The following is a 20,762-nucleotide window of genomic DNA, read 5'->3' as shown; positions in this document are numbered from 1 at the left end:
TAAAAGGATAAAAATTCACAAGTTTAGACATTTTATCGGTCTAGGTACTTAACAAATTCATAATTGGGCAAGTTGACCATTTTGCCCCTAGACTTTTGCAAAATGATCATTTTAACCCTAGCCCCGAAAATCGATTTTTATCGAATTTCTTAATATCTTAAGCCTAGCCAAACCCTTTTTACTCTTACAGCAACCCAAAATTTTTATTATCTCTCACATTTATCATCTAATTTTCAAGTTATGCAAAATGGTCCTAGTTAGGGTTTTCATGGAACCTACTTCACAAAAGTTGTTTATTACACAACCATAACTCATATTCTTCCATAAAATTTCAATTAACAACACATATGCTTTCATGTAAAAACCCTAGACTCTCAACCATTTTTCAAAATAGTCCCCTCATTTGAAAGCAGGGTCGTAGCCACGGGGGCTGGCATGGGCCCCGGCCCCCCTAAAATGTAAAATTACATTTTAGGCCCTTAAATTTTTTTAAAAATTTTAAATTAATAAAGGTAAAATTTCACTTTGGCCCCCCTAAAATTATAAAAATTCGATTTAATCTTTTACAAATTATAAAGATATAAACTATAAAAAATTAAAATTTCATCCGGCCCCTCCTAAAAAAGTTTTCTGGCTTTGCCCCTATTTGAAAGCTCATGTTACAAGGGTTCTAAAAGTAAAAAAATCATCAAGAAAAACCATCAAGATCACTTACTTGAGAGAGTTACAAGTTGCTGAAATTTTCAAACTTTCAAACCCAAGCTGAATTTTCGGTGGAGAAGAAATGTTGAAAAGGGATGATATCTTCTTTTATTTTATTTCTATTTTAGTCAAAAGCTACCAAAACCCACCTAATTTGACTTTTTGACCATTCTTGTCCCTATGGCCAGCCAAGCACTCTTTTTAGGGTTTATTTACCCTTTAAAGACCCCCAATTTTGGTTCTCTAGCTATTTGACACCCTTAGCTATCAAAATAGGACTTTTGCACTTTATGTGATTTAGTCCTTTTTCGCGATTAAGTTCTCAAATGCTAAAATTAATTCACCAAATTTTTCATGCACCTTTATAATCATGCCATCACACATAAAATAATATTAAAATAATTTCTATGACTTTGGAATAATGGTTCCGTAACCACTGTTCCAACTAGCCCCAAAATCGGGCTGTTACAGGATGTCTGTCACATGATAGATTTTGTGTTTCATTTGACTTGATAGGATAAAAAAATTGAGCCCATGTGATGTTTGGTGACCAACAACTTCATGTTCCCAATGAAGAGTAGGCCCCTCGTTACTAAGATGGTCACTCTAGAAGGGTGAGTACTTAGTGGTCTCTCAGCTTTCTGGTGGCAGACTTACTGCTCAGGTGCCTTTTTTGCTAGCCACGTGTCTTTGATACGAATGGGGTATAACAATTGATGTAAGGCATAAAGATAAGTTTAGCCCTTAGCGTTTACTCTTTTTTTTTCCATTTTGGCATTTTTTTTGTCATTTTGGCTCTCAACCTTTAAATTTTAGTTAAATTACTTGCTTTTAGGCAGAAAATCTGACTAAACTGTTAAAATTTTAATGATATTGACGTGGTAGCTCATGTGGCATTTTACGTATACTTCACTGCTACTAAAGATAAATTTTTGTAAACCGTTTAGTCAATTTTCCATCCAAAAGCAAACAATTTGACTAAATTTAAAAATTAAAAGGCCAGAATTACCCCCTAAAAAAAGAATAAGGGCTAAAATGACAAAATGAATAAAAAAGAGACTAAACTTTGCCATAAAGTAATAGCCATGTAATATATAATAAATTATGAGACATTCACAATATGAGTAAAAATAAAGTTATGTAATAAATATATTTGTAACATTGAAATAAAAATCTCTTTCAAAATAATATAATTTATTTTGAAAAGTAAGGTATTTTATTTGAAAAAATGTTATATAACAGTAAGGCAAAACTCAAAAGAATTCACAAATAAATTTCAGCCACAAATTTTAATATTTCTTAATTTTATTTTTTAAATATTTTTTAAGATTTAATATCAAATTTTAATATTTATTGTTTAGAATTCAATCATATTTAAGGTTTAGATTTTTTTACTTCTTTGTTTCTTTAATTTTTTTGTTTTTATATATTTAGAGTTTTATAATTTTATAAAATATTTAATTAATATTAAAATTTATATTAAATATAAGTAAAAATAAATTATAAATATAAAATTCTACTATTAAATCGAAAAGAAATAAGGGCTTATATTTGGCAGTGAAATTGATTGAATTTTAGGGACTGTTAAAAGGAAGTCTTTCCCTTTTTATTTTTATTTCAATTAAGTTGATAGTGGGTTAATTCGAGTGCAACTCAACTATGGGTTAAAGTATAGATATACGGTACGGGTGGCGGCTGGGTTTGTTTCAGAAGCATCGTCTCCCGACCCGGTCCGGCTTATCCAAGCTATAGCAACGTTAAGGGTAAATGTAAGATTGGAGACAATTTGTCGTCCCGCTTTTTAAATCAGCCACCAAATCTGAATCGTTACCTCCCCACCTATTTGGCTATTTCCAATCTCAGGAATCGTCTTCTTCGCTAAAACCCTCCTTAAGCCCTAACTTCTTTTTTTTTGCCGAAATACCCCATGTCTCCCTTGGGATCCCAATGAAGCGCGTTCTAAAAATCTCAGACGCTGCAGCAGCCCAATCGGAGAAGCTGCTATTGAATCTCCACAGGCACCCTTCGAAACCCAAATCTTTAATCTCACTTTCGAGTGCTACTCCAAGATCCTCCCTTTTCAGATTTTATGGAGACACTGTTGCCCCTGCCACGCATGCTCCCCTGCCCAATAAAGTCCCCGTTAATGTTATCAGCTTGTTCATTGAAAAGCTTTCTCTGGCAGACTCCCAACGCCGCCCCAAACAGGAATTGATGCAGAAAGTGTTTCAGCTCAGAATGGAATTGGTTAACGGTGTTTATTCTTCAGGGGAAGTGGTCCAGATTTTGGAGGGGAGAGGTGATTGGTTACTTGGGTGTTATGAATATCAGGGTGGTGTGCCTGCGCGTACCAAAGAAACCGATGACCGTGCTTTTTCAGAGTTATTGAAAAATCTGTGTTCTTGGCCTAATTTGGCATTGGAGGTATGTTTTTCTAATTTTCTTCTTTTTTGTTTGGATTTAGGATGAAATATTTTCTGGGTTTTTGTTTTTGTTGTGAGGGGGGGGGGGGTTTGAAGCTCCATGGTAGACATTGGTATATGTTGGATATATGTTTTCATAGTAGACTGTTCCTTCAGGTATTTAATTGGAGGAGAAGAAAGATAGAACAAGGTTATCCCATGACGTCGGAAGAATATGCTAGTGGCATCACTATTGCTGGTAGGATTGAGAATGTAGATCTTGCTGTTGAGCTCTTTTCCGAGGCTGATAGTAAGCGGCTCAAGACAACTTCTACCTACAATGCGTTAATGAGTGCCTATATGTTCAATGGTCTCATTGACAAATGCCAATTAGTGTTTCGGAATCTAAAAAAAGAACCGTATTGTAGTCCCTCAATTGTAACTTATAACATTCTTATATCAGTCTTTGGTCGTTTGATGCTGATTGATCACATGGAGGCAGCATTTCAGGAGATTCAACATTTAAATCTCTTCCCTAATGTAAGTACCTATAACAATTTAATTGCTGCATATGTGACTGCTTGGATGTGGGATCGGATGGAAAGAACTTTCCATTTGATGAAGGCTGGACCAGTTAAGCCTGATATTGATACTCACTTGCTTATGCTTCGAGGATATGCACACTCAGGGAAATTGGATCAAATGGAAGAGACATACCAAATGTTAAAGCATCAGGTGGATGTCAAAACCCCATTGATCAGAGCCATGATATGTGCATATTGCAAGAGTTCAGTCAAGGATAGGACTAAAAAGGTTGAGGAACTGTTAAGGCTAATTCCAGAAGATGAATACAGGCCTTGGTTACATGTGTTGTTGATTAGACTTTATGCTCAGGAGAATAATTTAGAGAATATGGAGAAGTTTATTGACGAGGCTTTTGAGCTCAAGGCCTCTGTATTTACTGTTCCTGTAATGCGTTGCATTATCAGTACTTATTTCCGTTACAATTCAGTGGACAAACTGGCAAGTTTTATAAAGCGCGCAGAATGTGCTGGATGGAGAATCTGCAGGTCTTTGTATCATTGCAAAATGGTCATGTATGGCTTACAGATGCGCTTGGAAGAAATGGAGAATGTCCTTAATGAGATGAATAATGTCCGCATCAATCACACTAAAAAGACATTTCTCATATTGTACAAGGCATACTTAATGTGTGGTAAAAGACATAAGGTTGAGACTGTAGTGGGATTGATGTGCAAACGTGGCTATCAAATTCCGTTGGAAACATTTCTTTCATAATAAATCTTTTGTGAAGCAATGTACCGACAGAAGTTGCAGGAAACGTTTAGCCGATTAGCATTTCTGGTTCATCATGATCACAGCACTGAATGGAGATTTGAAATTACCCGTAGGTACACATCTTGTCTTGGTTTGACTTACTCCCCCAAGTGTTGGTGTTCTATGAAATGTTGTCACTAGGAAATGATACATCATGTACTTGACCCCCCCCCCCCCAAAAAAGCGTCACTTGAGCTCTTTCCTCCAATTTTTATTGTATGATTCAACAGCCATCATAGTTTTTTCTGGCATTGTGAAGTTATTCTTCATCTTAATAACAATCATCATTTGATCCTAGCCTAATATCTAAACTTTATGCTATTTTTGTCTTGATTATAGCAAGCACCAATAGTAGCTCCAAGAACATTGGGAGTTAGTTAGAGCTGGTTGGCTATTTAAAGGATTGCACTTGTAATTGGTCAGCTTTACCACTACTTTAGGAGAAATATAAGTTCCTGGTGGAATCACCAGGTTCTAAGAATGACTTGAGAAGAAAGCTATAGGAGAGTATTACTTGAACTGGATCTGGACTCCTTAGTTGCTGTAAATATGTTAAAGGTGTCTCTCTCTGCTGTATGTTCCCCATTGCATATAACCTGTTTCATGCAGTAAATATCAGTATATCTTGCTGGTCTGCCAGTAGATCATAGTGGTTTTATCTCACCGGCTTGGACCAAACAAGAAGTATGGTTTCTCGCTTCTGACTATAGAGTAATTGTTTATATGTCTAAACCTATCAGTGATAGATGGAACATCTGGGAGTGTCATGAGTTATCATGTAGCACATTGTTAGGTTCCATAGGTTATTCGAATAATGAATTGTTTGTTAAATCCCAACAGATTTTTTCTCTGACTTAGCAGTTTATTGCCTCCCATTACCAACCTATGCAACATTAACTTGGCTAGTGATATCTTATTCTTGAATTGAGAAGAAAGGGTGCAGGGGGGATCATGCATTTCCTTGAGCTATATCAATATACCTCTATGGGGAAACATAATTTCTGGACTTGCTAAATTCTTTCAACCAGTGTAAGATGATTATCTTGCTAGGGATTAGTTGCAGTCTGAAAATCATTTCAATTCTATGTTCACCTAAGATGATGTTACTTGACAATGCTTGTGAAGCACTAAACCCCTAGTATCATTTTCTTTTTTCTAGTTAGGACTAGAAACTTGAAAATCTGCATTTTGTCTGATTTCCTTCATGCCGAGTTGGATAATTGCTCAATCTTGAAAAAAAATTTAAAAATGTTTTTGGTCTGTTTATTCTTTATGGTATACTGCAATTGACTGGCTAACCATGTAATTGCAGAAAGGGCTACATTGCTTGATGGGCTGAGACTACCCATAAGATGATTGCGACAGTGAATGAATGAAACTCACTAGGACATTCAGGATCATATCATGTGTTTTTCTTGCTGCTTGCTAATGAACTTGACCATTTTCTATAGAATAGTAGTTAGAAAAAGACCAAATCTTCTTTACCTTAAAACTCAGGGACTGATAATGTGTTGGCAATTTGAGCCTAGGAGGAGAGCTTGTCGTCTATGAGAAAGGGAGCTGAATGTAGCATCTTTCTGATGTACATGTTGAATGGGATCATTGGGATGATCTTAGTTTGCTTGCTTAGTGTAGTCGTGTTCTCAGCCTGTGATATTATTCGCATCGTAAAGTTAAAATCGACCTTTAGGGGATGCTGGCCATCTGCCAGGAACTTTTACTTGACTAACAGGTTATAGTATATTCCCATAAAATACAGTGGCAGAGCAATTGAAGTGTTCTAATATACAAATGCATTGGAAATTCAGAATTCTAGCTATGTTCTTACTCTATAAAGGGAAATGAGTGATTGGAAAAAATGGTCTGAATCATTTCAATTAGAGATAACTTTAGCTTTGGATTGTATTAACAAATATTTTACATAAAAAAATAGTTGCTTATATATTGACTTCATGTAGTTTTTGGCTATTTCGTTGCCTGAATGATCCCTGGTTTTTGTTCCTTACAGAATCCGTCGATGATGCTTATGTCTGTGAGCTCTTTACTCAAATCATGCATATGCAAATCAAATTTCAATAAAAAATTTCAGGGATTCCTCAATATTAAAATTATTTTAGTTTTGGCTTTTTTTTTAATAAAGCGGGCAATTTCAAAATCAACATTTAACTCTTTTTTCTTAAAAGAAATTCTTAAGCTAATATCCTTTCCTCAATGTTTTTGCCATCGGTTCTTGATTTGTCCAGATCAAATAAGTTATTATAAAAATAAATAAATAAAAAGAGAGAAAATTGGTTTAACAGTTTATTTAATCGCTTTTTTTAACTTGGTTCAATTAGTTGTATTGATTCGATTTCATCCTCCTGTTTAAATATCCTTACCTTGTTCTAAATATCCATGAATTTGTCATATCAATTTTTAAATCAAATGCTTTTCCATTTCAACTTTCTTCTTTTGGATTCTTTTCTCTTAAACTTATCTTTTATTTTCTTAGATCTAGAAAATGTAAAAAAAGGAAAAAGATTGATCAAATCTCATAAGTTTGAATAATAAAATTGTTGTTTTCCTAGTTGCTGTTAACATTCTTTTTGGTGTGTTTAATCTTTATGGAATTAACGGGCTACATATGTATTATTTCTATTTTAGTTGAAATGTATGAGTTCTCATTATCTTTCTCAAGTTACTCTTTCAAATGTTTTTCTTTTTTAACTTTCTTATCTTTGATTATTATCCCTTTTTGAGTTTGTGGTGAAAGAGAGGATTTCTTAGCTTTGAATGAATTGAAGCAGCAAGCTGTTTTTGAATGAGCCCGATGAACTATTCTAAGTTTCATCGTAAGAGCAGTTGATTGGGGCGAAAACTTTGGTGAAAAGTTAGTGGTGATGTAGGTTGGTAAGGATTTGGTGGTCAGTAGTAGGGGTTGGTAAGGATATGAGTAGGTAAGATAAGATCCACCATATGGGTTTCGCCCTCTTTTTCCTTAAACAAGAGCAGTCCTCTATCTAGGCTATTGTTGTATCTGCATTTTCCATCCTCCCACACTTGATGACATTCTCAAGAAGCTATTCTAATGTCACTGTATCAACAAAATTCTTTGTGGCACTACCCACTTCTTCATCAGCTCACTGGTGCTGACAAAGAAGACAACTTCTCCTGTTCTATTAGCAGTGGCTATACTCGTATTGTCAATCCCTCCATCTTTGTGCATATTGTTTAGAATTGTCAGTCAGTTTCTTCTGCATACTTTGTAGTGTGGGTCATGACTTATGCTAATCTAGGAATGCCTTTGTTAGATCCTTTAATTATCGGAGTTTGTAGCTTTCTAATTGATTCTCATGTCAGTTTTTCAAGAAATAGTATAGGAATCTATCCTTTCAATCATCACGTCAACAAATGCAATGCATCATTTATTTACACAAGGGTGAAAAACCTCAATTTTTGTTAGAGCAAGTTTTACAGTAAGTTTGGTTCACTGTAATGGAATGAATAGGGCTGTAATTGAATAGAGTTGTAATAAGTAATTCAACTGTTTGGTTGAATGGAATGGAATAGAACTGTAATAATATTCTTGTGTTTGGTTGAATGGAATGATGTTGTAATAGCATAAGGAAAAAAAACTAAAATGACCAGAATACTTTTAGCGATTTTTTTAAAGTAGATGATTATTGTTATTAAATTTTAATAAGATTATTATTAAAAATAATTTAATAACATTCTTAATATAATTATTATTATATGAATTAAAAATCAAAATATATAATACTATAAAAACATATATAATCACTTTATTATTTTTAAACGCAATATATATTTAATGTGCTAAAATATTAAAACAAATAATTTAATTATTTTACAATAAAAATAATTAAATATTAGAAGTAATAAATAACTTCGTAATTATATTTCACATTCAAACATAATATTCATATATTAATAAAAGTTTCATTATTTCATTAGTTTATATATCATAATCCATATGTTATAAAATTTTACAATCTCAAAAAGTTTGAGATTCAATTTATTAAACTGAATTTGGTTTATAAACTCATTGTTTGATTGTTATATAATTGTTATTGCTTCGCTTATTTTGTTTATTTATTATATAAGTATTATATTTTTGTTTGATTATTTTATATCTAAAGTAAAAAAAATGTTTCATTTTTCAAAAATATGCCCCAAAAAATTCACTTAATTTAAATGAATATATTTTACTTTAATAAGCGAAAGCGGATACAACTTTTAATTTTTTTTAACGAATATATATATTAATAACTTGATAAATAAACAAACAAACATGATCAGAAATTTATCTATTCTGTTCAATAATAATTCTCTTCCAATTTGCAACCATTAACAAACATAATCAGAAATTTACCTGTTCTGTTCAATAATAATCCTCCTCTAATTTGCAACCGTTAACTATTGGGGGTTACGTACCATATATCCAATTTGATTGGATTCAAGTTGTTGTTTAACTATCAAAAATTAATTTCATTTAATAATATGTTCACAATTCAGAATTAGCTTGCACAGACATGGAAGGGTTTTCTAAAGGATTCGTTTACTCCGATTTCTAGACTTAGCCAATCCTTCAACTTCTGATTCAGCAAGTGAGTAAACAGGATAAACCATGGTTTATTACAAAATAATAGCAAACTCCAATACAACCATGACAAAACAAAAAAATAAGAATAAAAATGATTTGCAAACAATCAGTTGTTCAACTTTCCAGTTTTATGATCGGACCACAAATTTTGGGTTCCACCAATTAATGCATGTGGTTAGACATAAGAGATTGGGCTAGAAAAATATCATGCCAAATACACTAAGATAAGCAAAGAACCTAAACCTCAAATGGAATAAACAAAGAAAATTTTAAAATCATATAATCTGATTCACAGCACATACCATCAAACATGTATTTTGGAACAGTGAAGTTTCAGCATCAGCTGCAGAATTTATATAATAAAAAGGACTGATACCTCCAATTTTATTATGGTAAGTGCCAAGCAAAGATTATACTTTTCTAGAATGTAACTCACAAGATGTAGAAAATACTTCAAACAACAATACTCGAATAAAGAAGACTATAATTTGAAACAAGATGAAGGGCATCATAACCGAAACAAGCACATGATTAACTTCATCCACAAAAATATCCAGTAATTAAGTGTCAAGCAACAATAGCCTAAGCAGCTACATGAAAATAGAAACTACAAATATTTAAAAGCATTCAATATAATAAATGACATTTCTCATGTAATGTTCCCATAAAACTTTTCCTAAAATGGATGGATTCATCAAAACAACCTCATAGCCAACTTAAGCCAAAGCTGCTGCAACCTTCTTCTTCGGTGCTGCTTCAGTACCTAGTATCATGATCCAACACAAATATTTAACAAAATGAAAGGGGGAAAAGCCCTTAAACTAGAACAGAATTTGTTTATATAATGAAATTAGCAATTTCGTACTTTCTCTGAAACGAATCTTGAACCTACGAGGAACATGGCGAAGATACATCATCCTACCAATTCCAGTGGTCTTTTTTCGGATTGCCTTAACACTCCAGTTATCTGATTCCCACGATAAACAAGTACCCCTTAGATTTACAATCCATTAACATACACACTCTTAAAACTTTCAAACATGATAATAGAGTAGCACATAGCCTAACAATCATTAGAGTTTGAATTAGAAACAAAAATGCATGATATTGTGGTCATTCTAACCCTGTTCAGCATGTCAACTAGAGGTAAATTTTGAACTTTCTATTCAAATTCATTCATCAATGGTTTCCAAACCCAATTTAATCCTACACTACATGGTACTTCAAACTACAAATTTTTAGAGTTAACAGGTCAAAACTTTAGAAGCAACAACAAAATGAGGACTCCTCTCTGAAGAATGGATGATTACTTTCAAAGGAAAAGAGGGGATTTTTTAATTAAAAATAAAGCTTTTTAATCTCTCTAGTGTTGTTCTTAGCCATGACTGGCCATTTAAGTAAGCTATCAAATGAGGAAAAAAAAACCCATAACAGATTACTTAAATTGGCAGAGAGGAAAACGAAAGAAACAATGGAAAAGTGAAAAGATTTACCTGAAGAAGACTCCGATGAAGGCGAAGAAAGAAAAATCTACTCAAATGGATAACAAAAAGAGAAGAAAAATTTTAGGCTAAGAAAAATTTGTAGATAGGAAAATGAAAGGAACAAAAGAATAGAGGAAAATGTTTACAAGAAGGAGATAAGTGAGAGGAGTTCTACTGGTTAGAGGTTAAGGAAGAAAGGAAGGAAAGAAGGTGAGAAATTGGGGAGATGAATGATTTTCTGAACAACGAATGACCATTCGGTGGGGAGGAGAGGGAATAGAAATGCTCTCTATTCTCTGTATAAGGCTGTAATGGAATACACCCGTAACAGGGTATTCCACTCAACCAAACTATTGTTTGTGGTGGGCACATTGAATAGAATTGTAATGGTTTACCTATTACATTGAACCAAACAAGCTGTTAATGTTGAAAGAGAAGATGCAAAGACCAAAATTAGAAGGGAAATCGAAAATCAACATATTAATCGATATTTAGGTAGGGTTCTAACATCATCAAACAATGAATAAGATGATAAGTGTAAGCAATTTAATTCATAATTTACTTAGAAAGTCAAACCATTCCATATCTAAATTATTTTTATGATATACCATATCAACTACATGTCCTAACAATTTAAATCTCTTGTTGGGTTTTCAATTTTAATCCGTTCCTCTTTCAAAGAGTATTGATTCATGTTATTTAAAGAATTCTTTTGTAACCACAGGAGTTAGGTGAGATGACAAGGTCTCTTTTACCTTAACCGGTGGTTGAGGGTTTAATCCTCGCCCTGAGTATGGAGCAGCTTTAAAACTTGTGGTCAGCATCTATATCTTTAATGGGCCTATAGAATGCGGAGGATTAATTACTGGGCTCGCTCCAATAGATACCTTAAGAAAAAAAGAATTCTTTTGTGGATCAACGAATCATTTAACAATGAACTTTGATATCAATCTAAGTCCATTTTTCACCTTAATTTCTTTTACATTATTGGATCACTTTATATTGCTTTTTTTCTTTCACTCTAAAGTCCTTTTCCTTTCAAAGACATATAATACTCCAAAAGTAGCAATCATTTGAATATGAACTTTTAATTTAGATAACAGACTTGATGAAAATAGATTTTTAAGGTATGTAATATAGGTCAATGTTAAGATTTAAGGAGAGGATAATAAATGACCAAAATATATGTTTAAAGTTTGAAATCAACAATCATCTTCAATTTCATTTTTACTTAATTGTTTTCATCTTCTCCTTCATTTCATCTCTCTCTCTTCAATAATAAGTTCAAACTCGTTTGCCTTTACCTCTGCTATTTAGTGACTTTTAGCTAAGGTTCATTTCAAAAAGTTATTAAGCTTAAAAGGGGTGTCATATTTATTATTTGATATACGAAAACTTTAATTAAGATATCTTTCATGCCAAAAACAATCCTTGACTAAGGTTTACTTGAACAAAAGAGATAGCAGGTTGAATAAATTTTATTCAAAAGAATGATAGAACAAATATGATCATTCATCATCCCACATATTCATATTCTTGTTGTAGACGATAATTTTACAAGTTTTCATTACAGACCTTAAAACATCTGGTAATCAAATTTGAACTTTCCTTCCAAGTAAAATATATATGAAAAGTAATTCATGGACTAAAGTTGCCATTTTCAAGATCAATAATAGATATTGCTTTCAAATTTAATAACAAATTATTGTTACAATTGTATTTGTATTAATCCAGAATTGGAAAATGAATATAAGTGAAAAGAATAAATCGCATTGGAAAATAATAGATAAGAAGTAGGAATGTAATGACAATGCATAATGTCAGTTCATTAAAATGATAAAAACAAGTAAGCAATGTTGAGACGAGAATAATTCATAAATATTTCTTAAAATTGATGAAGAATAACAAATTGTATATTGTTACTGTAACATCCCACAATCAACCCGGTCATGAGATCTGAATGTGTGATGTTACATTATTTTGTCGAAGCAACTCAGACTATCTCGATACATTTCTACCACTTTAACTTGTAAACGACATACAAATTCATATTAATCATTATTATTATTATCCATGTACATGCATTATAAATTTCAAATATCTTTAATGATTAACACTAGGGGTTACACGAAGTTAGATAAGAGTCGAAATTTGAATTCAGACTCAAACTATCAAATATGTAGATTATATCTTAGGATATGAGGTCTATGTCTCAAGACATGTTTCCATTGATTTAAACCCCTAGCTTCAATGTTTTAATGTCTCAAGATTAGATAAGTCTCGAGACTATATCTTGGGACATGACTCCCTTGTTTTGGTTATTTATATTCATTGTTTGGATGTTTCAAGTCCTAACAATAAATTTCTTGAGGCATGTTTAATGTGTCTTAAGATCCATACCTAGAAAGGTATGAAATGAACATTTTTATTCTTATGGTATTGAGACATGCCCTTACTATCTCGAGACAGTACCATAAAATGACCTAAAATGAGTATTTTTAAGCTTACAACTTATCATCTATTTCACACCTATCTTGTACCAACTTTTTACCAATCATTTATACATCAAATTAACATGCTAGACATATTTATACATCTTACAAACATGGCCTTTAAAACCACCACAGGCTAACAAAGTTAACCATATAAGTTAACACTTATAATCAAGCATTTTAATCTACCAAATGAAGCATTGAATTTAGTTTCCTAAGCCACATAGGACTAAATACCAAAGCATATATAAGACTAAACCTGTACATGCCATTAACTTAACATATATACAACAAATTCAAACATGATTTGGGTTGAGTTGAGTTATTGACCTTGGATGTTTTATAACTTCAATTTACTAAACCAAATAGAGACCTGCACACGAAAACAAACATAATCGTACACTAAGTATTGATTACACAATGATACTAATATAATTCAAATTCAATTATATCACAATAGAAATCAAATTAATAAGCTAAGTAACATGAATATACATATTAATCAAAACCACTTCATTATCAATATAAATATAACCAAATATTTATATGAAACATTAAACTCTCGAGTATTCCATAGTCATTTACCATGTAACAATGATCGTATTAATGTAATGTTTACTTACACATATCGAAGTTCTAATACACCTTTAGGATATTTGCATCTATTTAATCATATCAAACCATATCTCATGTGATCATTATATTTCCATTTCAATAACACATATGCTTAGCATAAAATTTTATATTTTAATCACATTTAATTATCAATTATATTTCACATTCATTTTCTCATTTTGGCCCATATTAATTGACTCAAATTTGAGGACAGATACGCAGATCAGTCCATCAATGCACTAGTATACGCACTGAAGTGTTAATTGGACATAAATGCACCTATCCTAGCAACCACACCAGAATGCGCTCATACCCCCACGGTATTTGAGCTAGTGATATGTTCTTGACCCCTAGAGTGTTGGAGAACTATCATAGTATAATACACACATAGCATTGAAGTTCCCACCTATCAAAAATGGACCTTATGGCATGCCTATTATACCCGTAACTCAATTCGACGTGGTTAATAGGGTATAAATTATTCACTATTATTAATTCATCAAAACACATTATAATCAAAATAACATACTATTATCATAATACGGTTTCATAATCACTAATATTTATATTTTTTTATGTATCTCAACCATGTTTGACATCAATATTGTCAGATTGTATCACGAAATATATATCCAACAAGATAGCAATTAGAAATCGTAAAGTAAACATATACACGTTCGTTAAACATATCTCAAACATATCGAATAATCCATTAAACACAGACTTATTTAGCGTACTTCGTACGTATCAAGGAGTTAAAGATATATACATACCTTTTTTAAACATGTTCACCTTTGATATCTTTTTAATTCTAATTACTTATTGAGCTAAGCATAGAAAAACATATATATTTATTAAAAATGAAACATGAGAGCACAAACTTAGATATATAAAGAAATTCAACACAATGTCAACTCTCAATTACAACTTACCACCCGTAATACAGAAGATTAAAATTTTGCTGTTTACTCCTTACGCTTTATTTAATTCTATATATTACCTTCCAAGGTATAAGTATATATATGTTTAATTCACACATGCCTAACTATCAATTTATTATTATTATTTTGATAAGTAAGGAAGGCATACAACAATCTTAAGACCTAATGTTTGTTACATAGAAGTCTCCCATTTTATCTTCTAAAAGAAGTTGCCTAACATCAAACATAGGGAAATCAATAATTTCCATATCATATTTTTTCATAGAATAAGACACTATGTAATCAGCCACTTTATTCACTTTATGGAAGATATGTTGAATTTTCACAGTCCAATTGCCCCTACATTCCTCCTTTATTCTTTGAACTAAAGTTGTTAATGATGATGACTCTATTGAAACATCTGTTAGCATAGCCACTACACTTTTATTGTCAGATTCAATTATCACCTTAGTGTATCCCTTCTGCCAAGCTATTCTAAGACCATGGAGGATCGCCCATAGCTCAGTAGTTATAGCAAAACCTCTATCAATGAATCGACAAAATCCTACTAACCAATTACCATGTGAGTCACGTAAAACGCCATCTACAGCTGACCAGTTTCTATTCTCTACAGTAGCTCCGTCAGAATTAATCTTTACCCAACCTTAACAAGGTGCATTCCATTTGATGGCAGTAGTTTTGGATGAATCTTCTTTCAACCCTTTTGTTGTTGCATTGCTTATGTGAATGGCGAATGTTTCAGCTTGTCCTACTATCATTTTAGTACTATCATATTTTCCCTAAAATATTTCATGTACTTCCAAATAAACAAGCAAGTAACCGCAAAAAAAAAAAATCCCATTTAACAACTCCAAAACCAAAATCTGACTAGTTCTTTAAATATGATATCATACAGTCTTCTAAATCTACTCAAAAAAATTATTATAATCATTAGTAGCAATAGTTTTAGACCAAATACATTTCGTAATGTTGCAATCGCGCAACGTGTAGATGAGAGTTTCTTGGCAGTTCCCACATGGAATACAACTGCTATTATTCGTCAACCTCCTTTAGACTCTTTCATGATTAGTTAACAGTCTTTTCTTTAGCATCAACCATAAAAAATTCTTTATTTGAGGAGGCAGAATGTTCTTCCAAATTACTCTCCAAACATCGTTATGAGCATTAGGGTCAACTTGAATCTAACTTTTATAAGCCTTATTAACCGAGAACTTACCTAAGTCATTATTCTTCAATAAGTAAACATCATCTCCCAAATCCTCCATTGGAGGAGGCAAGTAGCTATATGCTCCAAAATCTGCTTATCAAAGCATTGAGTTAGTACACTCCATTTCCAACCACCATTCGAGTTTGTCATATCTGCAACTTTGGCCTCCATGGGAACAACCATTGATTGTCGTAAATATCTATGAAGAGATCCCAATCTTGCATCCAGTTATCCATGAAAAAAATTAACAGACCATCTGTTACCTATACTTCAACAAATATTCGACTGAAAGATTTCCACACCATATTGATTGATTGCCAAGTATAAGAGTTATTAGTTCTATGTAAAGAAGGAGACAAACCTCAAGCATCATATATTTATGCTGCGGAATCTTAACCCATAACTTATCCGGCTTAGTAATAAGCTGAAAAGCCAATTTCATCAGAAAAGAATAGTTTATGAGTTCTCATTAATTTTAATTAATTGTTTCAATTTTTTCCTATTGAATTTCTCTATTTTAATTTGATTTTTTTTTATTTTTTTCAAATTTAAATAATTTAAAAATTGGCATGATAACAAATTGTTGTTATAGGTCTACCATTAGAGGTTATTTTAAGTTCTTATGCAAGTCTTTTTAAGTGAAATAGATTTTTGCTTTAGGTTTTATTTTTAGCTTAACTATACAAATGGTCACCCAACTATGTTTGTATTTTTATTTGGTCACCCAATTTTAAAAATTTTCAATTTAGACACTAAACTTTGTGTTCGTTCCTATTTTGGTCACCCGTCGTTAAATTGATAATAGGAAACCTTTTTCTAAGTAGTATAATAACATATTTAGTCCTCAATACTTACATATTCTATCAATTTGTTCCTAATTCTAAATAATTCAATAAATTTAACCTTTCACATTTACAAATTCTATTAATTTGAACCAAAACTTTCAACTTTTAAAATAGAGGCATTCGCATTTATAAATTTGTAAAACCCAAAAAGAAAAAAAACTTCTCTAATTATGAAAATATAATATACTTAGTAATATAAATATTTGGCATCACATAATACCATCTCCATTTCACAATCACTCATCTTTTCAATAATATCTCTTATTATTGAAGAATTATAGTGAATGCATGTATGTGCATATTTTTGTCCATTAAAATTTTCTAATTTAAAACTATTCAAGAGAAAATTTTAATAATAAGCATAAATTAATAAACCGTAAAAGGTAAATTATAATGTTTCCACTAAACAAAACATAAAATTAAAATTCAATGCAATTAATCTTAATTTGAATATTTTGTGGATGTGAATTGTTATAAAATTTATTTATGTTTTCTTGGATATTAAAATTTGAGATAAAAAACAAGTATAAATAGTAAAATAAGATTATTATTGAGTTTGATATTTCCACAAGTAAAATAAAAAAAACATAATCGTATATATATATTTAATAAAATAAAAAAGTAAAAAGTAAATTAAACATGAGATTTTTTAAACCTCACTTAAATAAATTAAACTTTCACTATCCTGTGATAATAATCCTTGAATCAAAAGAAATTTTTGATTAGCATATTTGACAAATTGGAGAAATTTTTTTCTTTTCTTTTTAGGTTTTACAAGTTTATAGACGACGAATATCTCTATTTTAAAAGATAAAAGTTTTGGTTAAGAAGTTTAATAGAATTTATAAGCGTGAAGGGTTAAATTTATTGAATTATTTAGAATTAGAATCGAATTGATAAAATATGTAAGTATTGAGGACTAAATATGTTATTATACCAGTTAAAAAAGGTGACACTATTATTTACATTATCAATTTAACGATGGTGACTAAAATAAAACGAATACAAAGTTTAGTACTTAAATTAAAATTTTTAAAATTTAATGACCAAAGCAAAAATACAAATATAGTTATCAATAATTCCATCTCAAATTTCAAACTTCGTCTCTTCCTCAAGTTCAACATATACTTTTGATCACTCATTCTTACTTTATGCACGTCTACTTAAAAATGATTGAAACATTTGTCATTTTGGCGTGAAAATTTTTCGGTAGGTTTTGGTGTGACTTAGTTTAATCAAGTGAGATGTTGTCTTTTGATAAAATACATTTAACAATACAATAAAATTGTAAAACTAACTTAAAAAATTAAATACATTAAATTTTCAATTTAACTTTGATATTATTATTATTTAAAAATCACAATTACAAAATACAAATAATATAAATGTGATTGGATAATCTGGAGAAGACCCACGCATAATTAGGCTTTAACTTGAACATATTTAAAGTTATTCACATTTAATCTACACAAATTAGGAGTGAAACAGTGATTCAACCTTAAAAAAGAACATTCAAGAAAAACAACCAAATTATTTTACTTCCCGCCTCATCTAAAAGTTTCAACTTTCAATCCCGCCAAAAACCAACAGTTTCCCCACCTTGGCGGTCCAAGTGATTCAAATCCAACCAATCAAAACACATATTTGTCACATACCTCCACGTTGGCAATCCTGGATACGAAAAGACAAACCACTTTGGCCATCTCCGTGAAACCCAAACAGCCAATCAAAACCCACCTTCTCCCTTCTATATAATAAGATCCCTTTCGCCTCGTCTCCCACCAAAACCAATTGCAAAGATTACAAAATATTCTCCTTCACAGAAATCAATCTTTCAAAAAGGAAAAGAAATCCAAACAAATCTGCAAATCATGAGCTCCGCGGCAGCAACAACCACCAAAGGAGGCCGGGGCAAGTCAAAGGCTAAAGCCGTTTCCCGATCCAGCAAAGCCGGACTCCAATTCCCCGTCGGTCGAGTTGCACGTTTTCTCAAGAAAGGACGATACGCCGAGCGCGTCGGATCTGGATCCCCTGTCTATCTCTCTGCCGTTCTCGAGTATCTAGCTGCTGAGGTTTGTCTAAGCGGAACTATCTTTTATCATGCGGAAATCTCTTAGATTTTTTTAATAAACGGAGTAACTGATCTGTTTGGGGTCTCTTTAATATTACAGGTTTTGGAATTGGCTGGAAATGCAGCAAGGGACAACAAGAAGAACAGAATCATTCCAAGGCACATTCAGTTGGCTGTGAGGAACGACGAAGAACTGAGCAAGCTGTTGGGAGGTGTGACGATTGCAAATGGTGGAGTTTTGCCAAACATTCATCAGAATCTGCTGCCAAAGAAGGCTTCGAAAGGGAAGGGCGAGATTGGATCTGTTTCTCAAGAATTTTAGAGGATCTTGTAGTGCATTGGGGTGAATTTTTTTTTTGGGATAGCATGTAATGAAACAGTTCGTTTTTTACATGTATAAACGTGTTAGTAAAGAAAGCGTAGAATTGAATCTTTTATTCTAACTTTTTTAGGTTTTCAATTTTATTTTTGTTCGTTCATGTTTAGAACCAAAATCTCCTTCAGTCAATTTATGAAAAAAGGTGCACATATATAATTAGAATGGTAAAGCAAGGGTACAATGAAATATAAAAACTGTCGTGGTAAAGGTTTGAAGCGAAGGAGATAGATGAGATTTGAAATTCAAGTACTTGGATGTCGGAGCTGGGTTTCCGGTGCGACTCCAACAGATCGTGTTCCGAGACAAATGCTTTGATGAAGTTAACAATCGAGTTTATTCTTGGCAAACCAAAGAACCCATATCGCAGTAGACATGTTGCCCGATTCTCGAATATTTACAATTTAAAGTGATTTAAAGAATATTTTTGTTTTCCTTAAATCCGAACTAGAAAATCAGTAAAGTACTATAAATTGGGTAGATGAAAAATTGAATAAGGGCATTTAAGTATTTTTACTTTCCAAACTTTATGAACCAAAAGTTACAACACCAATTTTCTCTAGCTTCTCATGTTGGGTTCATATTTGCTTGCAAATGCTATGTGTTTGGGATTGCTTTTACTGCCCAAAAGCACTTCTGTACCTCTAAACTCATTCCCGAACGAGCCCAAAGGGAAGTACATGGAGGGTACTTGGCTATTGGGTTTTTCCAGGAAAATTAGATACTGGGATGTTACTCGAGCAGAGCTTTGGGCATTGTTGGATGGTTTAGAAGTAGCTTGGCAAGTAGGGTACAAGAAAGTGGAGATCGAGTCTGATAGTTTGAAGGCCATTAAATCTGGTAAAATCTGTAGACTATGCAGGGGATTACTTTGCATTAGTAAGGCGAATCAACGAAATTTGCAAGAGACCATGGGAGGTTTGTATATCGCATGCTTACCAAGAAGCCAATAAAACTGCTGATTTGATGGTCAGTCTTGGTTCAGCTGGGGATTTCAGATTTTCTATTTTTCTCTATCCACCTACTGTCTGGAATGCCTGCCAGGTTGATCTGTTTGGTGTTTCATTTGATAGACTAATTAGCTGTAAGGAATAGTTTTCTCCTTTTCTTATTCACCAATATATATTTTACATTCTTTTTTAAAAAAAAAACATGTAAAAAATACTTGAGTGCTACATGTACTATAAAATTTAACAACCTAATTCATGTCAAGATAAGCTAGGCAATTGCCGTTTAAGTTTTATCTCAATTAGTATAAGTATTGTTGTTAATGTAGAAATACGTGAGTTTGAATGTGTTCAAACGCATTATTTTCCTGTTTATGAGTTGGGAGGAGCTATAAATAATTTTAAGTATTATGTCAAAAAAATAAATATAATAAAAACCTATAATGAGATTATTAAAAAAAAAGATTCTTCAACTATTTGGAAAGTAAGCAAACGATGATCATGTCAACAATTTTTATTGATAAATGATAGGGTAAAACATAATTTTGTTAATAAGAGAAAATTTAATCTTTATACTATTTGAAAACAAATAAAATCAAAGATTACGTTAACGATTTTTGTTAATAAAAAGTGACGTGTCAAAGGAAAAAATGCAACTGCAACAAATGGCAACATATAAATCTACAATTGTTTAAATCTATAAAAAGTAACAAAAATATAAAATAAAAAATCATATAAT

The 20,762-nt window shown here is 31.9% G+C and overlaps 2 protein-coding genes and 1 long non-coding RNA gene across 4 annotated transcripts; 2 read left to right on the top strand and 1 right to left on the bottom strand.

Annotated features, from left to right (window-relative positions):
* Positions 1–2,277: 2,277 nt before the first annotated feature.
* LOC108453834 (pentatricopeptide repeat-containing protein At2g30780) lies at positions 2,278–8,022 on the top strand. 2 transcript variants are annotated; one of them, XR_001866645.2, is made up of 3 exons: positions 2,278–3,126; positions 3,282–4,516; positions 5,755–8,022. XR_001866645.2 is itself a non-coding variant. In XM_017752160.2 (2 exons), the coding sequence occupies exons 1-2, from the start codon at positions 2,650–2,652 to the stop codon at positions 4,401–4,403; spliced, it is 1,599 nt and encodes a 532-aa protein (XP_017607649.1). In that variant the 5' UTR covers positions 2,278–2,649; the 3' UTR covers positions 4,404–8,022. The 2 variants fall into 2 exon arrangements, 1 of the variants encoding a protein (XP_017607649.1); XM_017752160.2 differs by having other exon boundaries at positions 3,282–8,022.
* A 1,510-nt stretch (positions 8,023–9,532) lies between these two features.
* On the bottom strand, positions 9,533–10,972 carry LOC108452750 (uncharacterized). The gene is made up of 3 exons (XR_001866438.2): positions 10,539–10,972; positions 9,911–10,012; positions 9,533–9,808 (listed from the first exon to the last, which is right to left on the bottom strand). It is a non-coding gene; the product is annotated as an uncharacterized LOC108452750 (long non-coding RNA).
* A 7,414-nt stretch (positions 10,973–18,386) lies between these two features.
* LOC108450626 (histone H2AX-like) lies at positions 18,387–19,143 on the top strand. Its single transcript, XM_017748338.2, has 2 exons — positions 18,387–18,701; positions 18,801–19,143. The coding sequence occupies exons 1-2, from the start codon at positions 18,501–18,503 to the stop codon at positions 19,020–19,022; spliced, it is 423 nt and encodes a 140-aa protein (XP_017603827.1). The 5' UTR covers positions 18,387–18,500; the 3' UTR covers positions 19,023–19,143.
* Positions 19,144–20,762: the final 1,619 nt, after the last annotated feature.

This window comes from Gossypium arboreum, chromosome 8, assembly GCF_025698485.1.
Source record: "Gossypium arboreum isolate Shixiya-1 chromosome 8, ASM2569848v2, whole genome shotgun sequence".
In the NCBI taxonomy this organism is placed as follows: domain Eukaryota; kingdom Viridiplantae; phylum Streptophyta; class Magnoliopsida; order Malvales; family Malvaceae; genus Gossypium; species Gossypium arboreum.
This window is presented reverse-complemented; position numbering and strand designations above follow the sequence as displayed.